The 11,454-nt window shown below is 38.7% G+C and overlaps 1 protein-coding gene across 1 annotated transcript in view; it reads right to left on the bottom strand.

Moving 5' to 3' along the window:
* LOC102753524 (hepatocyte growth factor receptor) overlaps positions 1 to 10,961 on the bottom strand; it is a gene marked incomplete at its 5' end in the record, with an annotated part of 70,413 nt that extends 59,452 nt beyond the window's left edge. Inside the window, one exon of the mRNA XM_006770010.2 lies at positions 10,770 to 10,961. Coding sequence (XP_006770073.1) covers positions 10,770 to 10,961 — 192 coding nt within the window. The remainder of the gene's footprint in view (positions 1 to 10,769) is intronic.
* Between the last annotated feature and the right edge of the window lie 493 nt (positions 10,962 to 11,454).

Genomic DNA, 11,454 nt, shown 5'->3' with positions numbered 1-11,454 from the left:
GCCTGGTGGTCAGTGTGCATCACAGCAACTGGTCGAACGGTCAAATGAATGGTCGGACACTTAGCATATTAGACTTTTATTATATAGGCTTGTTCCCCTATATGTTATTACTTGGATTATAAATAAAGTTTTACTTCTCAGCCTGGTTTTATAATAAGGCCTGATGGTTTTAACAATGCCTTGGAAATTAAGTTTTCAGAACTGGTGTCATTCTTGCTTTCAGGTATTTCTAATTTGGAATGTTTCTCAGCTATATAATGTTCTTCTTCCCTGTTGCTACAACCCAGTAATAATGAAGTCCAGGGGTAAATCAGGATGGCTATCTGAGATGAACACTCAGACTTTAGGAGAGTTTAGAGGTGCTCAGAGAGACTTTCATTCTTATACGAGGGTGCAGGAGGCTGAGCACAGCTGTGAGCTTAAAAATGACTGTGAGGGAAAAAGGAGATATATGTGTGGCTGCATGACCAAGGGTGATCCCGAGTCGGGGGGTGGGGGGTGGTTGTTTACAGCATTCTCGTGAGTTTCAACCCCACTCAACTACATGCCCCCGAACTCTAGCACAAGGCACGTGGGGCCACGTGTCTGGACCATAGGTTCACACTTACAACCACAGCCGTTGGCTATAATTGTGCTGGGGGGGCCCTGCCCTCCAGCTGGGACTTGCACGTGGCAATGAGAGAACCCTGTCCTTTCATTAGTCCGAGGCTTGAACCTGGCCAAAACACCGTAACCGTGCCCCACATATATGTAATACTTTAAACAAACAAACAAACAAAAAGTAAAGAAAAGAAATAAAAAACTGACTGTGACATTTCCCAACATTTCAAATACCCTTTTAGGTTACACTGAAAGTGTGAACAAGTATGGGCATTTTTGAGACAAGGATTAGTTAAATGACTACTCCTTATACCTCTGCTTTCTCATCTTTAAAACTGGAATGAAAATTGCAGGAGTAAATTAACTGCTCAGTACCTAACAAACACATACAACATACAAATGTTCTGAGGAACTAGCAGTAAATTATTTTCTTAAACACAATGAAGGAGTCAGGTAGCCTGAAAACATGTGGTAAGATTCCCAAAGTACACAATTTGCTCCTAGCGGGTGGACTGTAGATAGTGAAACTAACCAAGCTCTCATAGAGCCATAAAAGTTAAGCATCATGACATTTCCCCCCTAACATAAGTTCCACCCCAAACATTCAACACTTTCAAAACAACTCCATTAAGCAGGGTGGTGATATTTGCACAGAAGTTAAATGATGGATCAAAGGTCGTTTCATCGGATTCAGAAAGGATGGAAACTATTTTTATTAACAAATTTAATGCCAAATAGGTATTTGTGACTTTTGCAGTTAAAGTAAAAAGTAGTTTAATTCCAATCCTCCCTCCTTCTGGGAGCTGGTGGCAAACAGACTATCTGGACACTAGGCTTCGAAAGCTTCTATCCCAAATTATACAGATTTCAATTATCCAATTTTTCAACCTTACTCACCACCTCTTATTTTTCCTAGCCCTTACCCCCTTTTTTTTCCACAATTTCTTGTTGCCAAATACTTCAAACTGAAAAGATTAAAAACAAACAAAACACTCTCCCACAACAAGTCAAAAACAAAACAAAACATCAGTTTCTCTTAATACCCGGACTCTGTTCTCTGCCTCATTCTGTGCTTTCCACTTCACCGAAAATTATTCATCCCCATGAGTCTTTCTCGGAGTATTTGCATTCTGTGTCTGACTCTTGTATCTTCCATTTTATTCAGACCTGCTCAATAATGACCACCTCCTTGTACCTGTTATTCTAATATCTTATTGCTCTCTTAAATATCATTTCCCGTGTTTTATAATAAGCAACCTCTTCTTAATTACTAGACCATCATCTTTGACTTTATCAAATATCCGAAGCCCATCCAAATATTCATTTCTCAGAAAGGATTAACCTTTCTCTCTCTTTTCCTAAAAAAGCTCTTTGCACCTCTGGAACTTGAGTAGATTGATTCAGTTAAGACTTTTTGTCTGGAGAGCACCATATATGTGGTACTCTCCTAATAGGTAACAGCCAGGCATTGTGCTGAGTGCCTTAAATGGATATATATTTTTTACTCCTCACAATAATCCTACAGGTTAGATACAATTACTTTCCATAAAGAAAATACAACAACAACCATGAAAGAAAATACGACAGAGACTTTTAGCTGGAAAGTATGAGTCAGGTTTACAAGGAGCTCTATGTAATGCTTAAATCCGTGTGCTTGACCTCTCCTTAAACACTTAGCCGATCCGCTCTTGGAGCACCAGAGTAAACACCAATAAAACGCTTCAACTCTGAGCTCCTAAAAGCCACTCGTGAGTCAAAGCATTAAAACAAATTTCACAATCTATTTGCCTTGCTAAACACTCCTGTTTCAGTAACACTGGCTGCACAAGTAAGTGTGCCTAAGGAGAAAGAGTCCACATCTAAAAAGATGGCACAGGGGAAACCTGACCAGCACAGCTGGCCAGCTCTACTTTTGATCATCAGCTAGGATGAGTATGGCTTCACACAGAAAAAGGGATGAACCTGAGATGACAGGAAGAGTGGGTGGAAAGGTAAGGTGACTGTTCGGAACTTTGAGCAGAGTCCATACCACAGAGGCAAATGCCTTTATGGTTGATCATTAGCCCTTTCTCTGCAGGGCTATCTAGAGCACAAAGAATGCTTTTCTATAATTCCACACTTTGTCTCATTGCCCAAACTCTAAATAATTGAGTAAGCACTTTCACTCTCAAAATACCCCTGAAGCAATGTTTTCAAAATTCGGAGTTCCCTTTGGTTGGCAGAGAGATGTTTCTAGGGACAAAACTAAACGTAGCATCTAAATTTAATCCTTATGAGAAATCACTGGCAATCTTAGGACAGTTAGAATGAAATAGAAGACTGGAAATTATCTTTTGAGTTTCTACTGTGCTGACAACTAATCTTTAGTGTTTAGGTCTCAAAACCTTTTTCTTTAACGCTCTTGAAAATATAACTCTAATACATTTGGAGTAGGGAGGAATCTGAATTTACTTAATTGTTGTGGCTGTGGCCTCATACTACCTGGGACAGGACATGGGGAAGGAATATTAGTATATGTACAAGTAAAAAAAAACCTTTGTGGCATGATCCCAAAATTCATAAACCTGAACAAAGTAATTTGATGGGGAAAAACAAGTTCTGTAAAGGGTAGGTAATGCGCTTCTTTTGGACCCATACTGCCAATCTCCATTAGGACGTGATGAACCAAGAGACCCATTATTGGCAAATTAATTAATTAATTAATTAAGAAATGTTTTTTTAAGAAAGACTGTTAATCCAAAAGAAAATAAAAGACCACTGTGTGGTAAATGAGAACGTGGGCCCCCATTCCATGCTCCAACTCCCCCTCCCACCCTGTGGTCCACATAGTGAAGGCCGTCAGTAAGAGGACTGTGAGACCTTGGTAGCCTGGCCAGCTTCTCAGTAAAACAACACACAACATCTCTCAAGATTACACACAACATCTCTCAAGATTTGAAAGCACGCACTCTAATTCTAAACACCCAGATCTGACAAACAAGTTCACACTCACCCTTCTTGTTTCTGCAATTTTTGCACCTCAATCCTATATCTACTTATTTTTACTTTCTAGATAATAGTGTCCTGATTATGTCAGTTCAGGCTCTCTCTCTCTCTCTCAATCCTCACCCAAGGATATTTTTCGATTGATTTTTAGAGAGAGTGAAATGGAGAGGGAGAGACTGAGAAACATCGATGTGAAAGAGACACATCAATGGGTTGCCTCCTGCACATGCCCAACCAAGACTAGGGATTGAGCTTGCAACCCAGGTACATGCCCTTGGCTGGAATAGAACTCCAGGCCCTCCAGTCCAAGGACTAACACTCTACCCACTGAGCTAAACCAGCTAGGGCTCAATCTACTCTCTTAAGATACTCAGTGATGGATGCCTTTAATCATTTGTCGTCTTTTTTGAGACTTCTGTTTTTCTTTCATTGTTTTTGGAGCAATATTTAACATTCAGACATGGATTTACTATAATTTTGTAAAAGTGTAAGTTCTGTTTTCTGCCTTGTTTTAGTAATTTGTGAGCATTACTTAGGCTGGGTAGATTCCAGGCTCTTTAGAGTTGCATTTCAGGCTGTCGTTTAAATGCAACTACACATAATAACTCTTCAATTTCTTTCCAGAGTAGTGCTTATTAGCTCAGAGTAGAGCCCTTCATTGGATACAGTCTTATTGGCTAAAGAGGAAAATCATCAAAATAAGCACTCACATGAACCTGATTTTTTTTACACTTATTAAATTTATTTGGGTGACATTGCTTATTAGGGTCATATAGGTTGTAAGTGTACATTAGTATGATACATGATCTGTATATTGCATTATGAGCCCACCACTCAAATCATCTTCTGTCACCAAATATTTGGCCCTCTTTACCCTGTACCTTCTCCACACCCTCTTTCCTCTGCTAACCACCATACAGTTGTCTGTCTGTGTCTCTGAGTTTCAGTTTTATATCCTGGATACGAGTGAAATCATACGACTCTTAGCTTTTTTTGAAGGTCTTATTTTGCTTAGCATAATATTCTCAAGGTCCACTCATGTTGTCGCAAATGGCAGTATTTCATCCTTTCTTATGGCTGAGTAGTATTCCATAGTATATACGTAGCGTATCTTCTTTATCCAGTCTCTATCGAAGAACACGTTGTTTTTCTCCATGTATTAGCCACCGTGAATAATGCTGCAATGAACATAGGGGTACATATATCTTTGCGAATAAATGTTTTAGAATTTTTCGGGTAGACAACCAGAAGAGGGATCGCTGGGTCATGCGGTAATTCCATTTTTAGTTTTTTGAGGAAACAACATATTATCTTCCATAGTGGCTGTACCAGTTTACATTCCCAACAGCAGTAAATAAGGGTTCCTTTTCCTCCACAACTTCTCCAGCACTTGTTATGACCTGTCTTGTTGATAATAGCCAATCTAACAGGAGTGAGGAGGTATCTCATTGTAGTTTTGATTTGCATTTCCCTAAAAGCTAGTGAACGTGAACATTTTTTCATATACCTGATGGCCATTTGTACATCTTCTTGGGAGAGGTGACTATTCAGGTCCTCTATCCGTTTTTTAACTGGGTTGTATATTTGGTAATGAGTTGTATGAGTTGTTTATATATTTTGGAAATTAACCCGTCTGAGCTGTTGTTTGCAAATAACATTTCCCATTTGGTTGGTTCCTTTTTTGTTTTGTTGTTGGTTTCTTTTGCTGTACAGAAGCATTTTAGTTTGATATAGTCCCATTCATTTATTTTTGCCTTTACTTCACTTGCCTTTGGGGTCAAATTCAGAAAATGCTCTCTAAAACCAAGGCCCATAACTTTAGTACCTGTGTTTAATCTGGATTTTCAAGGCCTGGCTTCTCATGCTTCCTGCTTCTGGCCTGTTGCAGTGGACTGTTTGTGTCCCTCCAAAGTTCAGATGTTGAAATCCTAACTCACATATGATGGTATTAGGAGGTGAGGCCTTTGGGAGGTGACTAGGGCATGGATAACATTAGTGACCTTATACTGGTCAAGGGACCTCAGAGAGTTCTCTTGCCCTCAGCAAAAAGTTGGCTATCTAAGAACCAGGAAATAGGCCTTCACCAGATACCAAATCTGCTGGTACTTTCCTCGTGGGTTTTCCAGTTTCCAGAACTGTGACAAATAAATTTTTGCTGTTAAAGCCACCCCATCTATGGTAATTTACTACAGCAGCCTGAACTGACCAAGACACCTGCTTTAGGTTTACTATTTTTTTCAGTACATGAGAGAAATTGGTATTTGTTTACAAAAAATTAGTTATGAAGAACAGATTAACTTAATAGAAAAAGTGAAACAAGAAGTAGAAAATGCTGATTGGTACTGACAGCTCAAAATTAGAAGTGTAAGACAAAGTACCAGGTGGCAAAAGTTGAATTGAATGGAGCTTTATTCTTTTCGGAACACTTTTGGGGCTCAAGTGTTCCTATATTAACTTGATACTACAGAGGAAAGGTATACATAAAAAGCAAAACAATTTTCCTTACTATTAAAATACTGATGTGTGAGCATTTCAACTTTTTGAAGTGAGTCAAGGAGTCGAAATGAGTCAAAACCAGACTAAGCCCTTTGTAAAAAAACAAAGAAAAAAATCTAAAAACAAAATAAGCTAGTAAATTTGTGACAATGTTAAGATACTTTCAAATCAATATTCCAAATACAATGATTGTAGAATTATCCAATCAATACATAGAGTATATTTGTTTCTGAATTTAAGAAGTGATAAAAGTTCAAAACCCTATTGGTAGATATATTTCATGTCTTAAAATGTCTCTCTACTCTTCTAATAAGCACTCAAACAAGGAACCCCAGTTATTCCATGCTACCCAAAACAAACAAACTTCAGCATTTTCCCTTGGTTTCAAATACTTATGATGTTTTTAAAAGATAAATGCACTTTAAGAATATATATTAATTCATTTAAGGAGATTATACATGAACTGGGCTTACTTTTTAGTTATGGACATATTCTGAAACTATTATTCATAATAGGTTCTTTCACAAAAGAAATTTTAGAACTCATGTGTATATTTTCTTTTAAAGAAATATATTAAACCTAACAGTCTTTAGGGATATAAAAAAACCAATAATGTGTCATTAAAAAAAGACAAATGATATTTTTATCCGAGCATTTTATAAAGGGGATGCAAAAGTCAGCAATCCTTCGAGAAATGTCATTTAAGCTCAAGCTTCATTTGGCCATGCCTCTTGCCGGATGCTTTTTTACAGCATTGATGAATTGACGATCTGTGTCTACATACTTTAAAATAGCCATAATCCCAAATATAATATATACTGCAGGCTTCCAACACTAAGCATCGACATGCCTTGATGCTGGCACAGGAACTGAAAGAATTTGAAACAGGAGGTCAATAACTGGATTGATTCTCCTTACTGGAAATGAGGGATTATTCTCAAGTTCACTGATTACTAATGCAATCCTTTAAGTAACGGTCATAAGTCATGATCACAGGCTAAGGATGTCTTTTTAGGTGATCCCTACCTTTCAGTTTTCTGCTAAAGACCCAACTAGTCCAGTTAAGAGGCACAGGAGAAAAGGGGTAGTGAGTGGTAACAGCATTAAAAACTGGGGAGAAGGAAAAGAGGGTTGGAGAAGCACACGGAGAAAGCCAAAGGGCCTAAGGACAACTGTGACAGGGCCCAGGCACCACCACTGTATGCAGAAAAGGTAGCTGCCCTGTTGGTGGAGCTGAGCTTGAAACAAGTCATGAAAGGGACTCCCCACCCCCAAGCCATTCCTGAGCCACTCACTCTCCCTGGCCTGACAGTCATGCACAAATATTTTAATAGCAATGCCTTGCATCTAGAGATTAAAGGCCTTATACAAGTGCTGTAAAAAACAAATCAAACAAGCATTGTTTTTGGATGTAGATTAGACGAGGAGCTCAGAAGGGGAGACATGGGCAATCCCTGTGATTAGTCCTGTGATCTTCATGAGTATCGCTCTCCCCTCTCCCACGTAGCTCTGCACGCTGCGCTCATGTTCCTGAGCCTTGTTCTTGTCTAAGTCCCTTCCCCCTCCAAATTCTGTGGGCAGCCACAGACTCATTGTTTATTTATGCTATCTTGAATATTGCTTATCATATTATTTTACTTCGTAGCATCCCAAGAGAGTGATCACACAAATAAAAACTGTTTTTGAAATCTAGACTGACATGGCTCGACAGAGAGAGAGACTCAAATACATGTACACACCAGTACATTTAGACATAGTTGCACCTGTACGAGATAAGATACGCATGCTTAAATGTTAGAAACATGTAAAAAATGTCTTCTCTGCCGTACACATAATATTGTTAGCTAAACAATATAATTCTTTCTAATTAAATAACCACTGTGAAATACCTGATTCACTTTGCACCCGACAGCTGGGGCTGTCGCTTGTGTTCCCAGCCAGGGCTGAACATAAGCACAATAGGAGAGGCAGAAACAGCTGCAAGCTCTTGGAAGAAAACATGTGTAAAGCAACATTGCCTTTAGGCTTCAGGGTAGGAAGGAAGTAAAATCATTTTTCTGTTCCTTTTTATGGATGGCAGCTGTTTTGGGGAAAAAAAATTACGTCCATTCCATTTTGTAACAGAGACTCCATAGTATTACTAAAATCTGAGTTGCAGAAAGTGAGGCCTGGCCACAGATTTAGCACATTAGTGCAGTCAAAACATTTACAGAACTTGGCCAGCAGCTAGATGACTCTGGAAAGGTCCCCTTGTCTTTGTGGCACTACTGGCTCCTCCCCTAACATTATTTGCTGTAAACAAACTGGATTTCAATGATATTGACTGTTTGATCCTTCCAGTGTTTTAGGTTTTATTTAAATAAAAGTTTAATGGAGTGAAAATCTTTTAGGCAAGTGTTAGAGAAATAGGTCCTCTGTGGGTGTCAGTAGTCCCTTGTCTTATGTCTTTCTAGTCTTGGTATCAGGTACATGTTTGTATCTTCCCTACCAAAATGATAGCTCCATAAAGGCAGGTTCTGTGTCACTGCTTTCTTTGCTTTGCTTATTTGCCTAGGGAAGCAAAGTTAGGAAGCTCCTGATACATATTTGATGAATTAGGAGCCACCTGTCTTGTGTGTGTGTGTGTGTTTTTAAAATCAGTGATATCAGTACTTTATATACATTAGTTTCTACTTGTTTGCTTATTTTTATTTCTAATGTGTTGGATGTATAGATAATGGGCTTCTCTTATGAAAATGCTGGGAGGTAAGAATAAAATATTTGGCACAGCATTTCTGTTATAATGAGCCTGACGATGCATGCCATATCACTTGGGTGGTGGAATCTGTCACAGCAGAATTTCCCCAGTTGTTAAAGCAACCTATCGAAAAATGGGATTCTATTAGATCTTTAGAATCTGGAAATAGTCCAGGAGGCTTTTGAGGTAAAAAAGTGTCAGACCTAAAAGTGTCTGTGGAAAGTTTGTTAATACAAAACTGGATTGGGGAGTGATAGACAATCTAGAAAAAAAGAAAAGCAGAAAGAAAGATAAAAGAAAGCAAATGAACATAGTGAACACATTAGGAATTCAATAGATGTTAGCTTCTTTCATCCTCCTTCAAATTTTTTGGAATTCCATAGCCCAGTTTCAATGTTAACTAAAAAAAACAACAAAAAAACAACAAGCACAACATAATACCACACATTTTACAAGGATCACAGGTAAGACCATATTTCAAATACCTCAGAGTGCTTGTTTGTGTGGGACAGGACTGGGCATCCCTCCTTCAGATTTTGAGGCGTTAGGGAGAGAATTAAACGGTCTGCGGTGGATAAATAAAAAAACTCTAGGCTGGGAAAGAGGGAGGTGGGGGATGAAACAGTGTACAGTGGGGCCTTGACTTACGAGTATCCCGACTAACGAGTTTTTTGAGATACCAGCTGTCTCTCGGCTGATTTTTTGCACTGAGTTGATAGAGTAATTTGAGTTAACGAGCTCCTTAACGAGCTCGGAACGAATTAAACTCATAAGTCAAGGCCCCACTGTACTTAACTGCGAAGCAATGGGAGGAGGGGGTTCTAAGTGTGGGACTCTTTAGATAACAGGATCTATATCATTCGTTTTGAGCTAGGAAGGCTTTATTTACAAGTTTTATAATTTTGAAAAATTCCATCATGCCCACTAGTACAAGAAAAACACAAATTAAAATATGGCAATGACCAATATCCAGACTGCAATAAAGACAGTGGTAATTTTTAAAAATGTTTTGTAAAAGAATATAGACAGAAGATGTACAGAGGAGCAAGCCATAGGAAAACATCATCATCTTCAATTGGTTTACTAGACATCATGGTCCGAGTAGGATCTTAATTATACCAGGTGATTATGAAAAAAGCATCTTTCTTTAAGAGAAATAGTCAGCATTTCCATAGATGCCATTGTTATTCTGCATTAATTAAGAATCTAATAAGGGACTCATGTTGAAATCATTATGCAGTAACTATTAAAGCAGTAAAATAGCACACACAAGCGCATTTTAATTTCTGCAAGGCACTATGATTCTTGTATCTAGGAAACGTAACTTCTGAAATGTGAACTTTTATTGTATGGAAATACTGTTGCTATCCATTAAAGCATTTCTTAAAAACAAACAAAAAAACACAGATTTTTCTCCCTCAGTATCTAAACTTCTTTGTGTCTGAGCCCCATCATTTTGCAGAAATCAGGAGAGTTGAAGTTACAATGGGATTTTGATGACAACTCCCCTCCTAACTGCTGCCAATATTTCTCAATGATGTGAATGTTTCTTCTCATGGAGACACACGGTACACACAATAGCGCTCCTTTGATCCTTAGCTTCCCTTGAAAGAGGAAAACATCGCCTGGAAGCACTGTAATTGTTTCGTTTTATTTTCCAATCATGTGATAGAAATCATGAATGGAAAAGAAAAAAAACAACCACCAAACCATTCTGGGCAAAGAAATGAAAAGCGACCGCATTTAAACCGGAAGCTTCGCGAATTTAACAAAAATAGGCCAATGCACTTCATAAAAAGTGGACCAGCCTTCATTGTTTTGCTGTCAGTCGGTGTCTCTAGTTTCCACTATGATATTCATTTTAGAATGTTTGCAAATACCTTATTGCAAAAACCGAATTAATGGTATAATACCAGATAAAGCAGACGCAGCCCCCTCAGAAAGCATTTACCTGCATGAAGCGGCCTTCTGAGGTCCCCAGGTTGGCGATGGTGAGCTCCCCTTTAATGAAGGTGGATATAGATGTTAAGAGGACTTGGTTGAATTGGCCCATGAATAAGTCGACGCGCTGCAAAGCTGTAGTAAACTCCGTTCGATATTCATCACTGTGCACTTCACAGCCTGATGAATTTCTCAAAAGTGTCTGGAATAAAATATGATCATAGAATTAACGTGAGTCCAGATGAGAGTGAGCTATTAAGAAACTTTTCAGTACGTCTTTTCAGAGCCTGGAGGGGAATGGTGAGAACTGTGCAAATAGGCCCAGATAGGCAGAAATATTTCCAGTGACCTGAATGGCTCCAGGACTGTGAGGCCTGTTGTATGTGCACATACTCTGAACTGGGGGCACACTTTACTATCACAGTGTGTACCATGGTTCATTATGTGCATAAAGTGGAAACCTAGCTGGTATAAAGAAAAATGAAACTGTAAATGTCTCAGTCCTTGACCTAAAGGTAATGCTTCTAGCAGGCAAGTCTAATGAGATGAACTTCGACTGGAATAGTAATAATGTTGGAGTCATACTTGGACATTATATTTTATTCAAGTTTTATTTTTAATTCTCACCAGAGGATAGGTTTGATTTTAGGAAGAGAAGGCAGGGTGAGGGAGGAAGCAGGGGGGAGGAAGGGAGG

Source organism: Myotis davidii, unplaced genomic scaffold (genome assembly GCF_000327345.1).
Source record: "Myotis davidii unplaced genomic scaffold, ASM32734v1 scaffold384, whole genome shotgun sequence".
NCBI classification, from domain to species: Eukaryota; Metazoa; Chordata; class Mammalia; order Chiroptera; family Vespertilionidae; genus Myotis; species Myotis davidii.
This window is presented reverse-complemented; position numbering and strand designations above follow the sequence as displayed.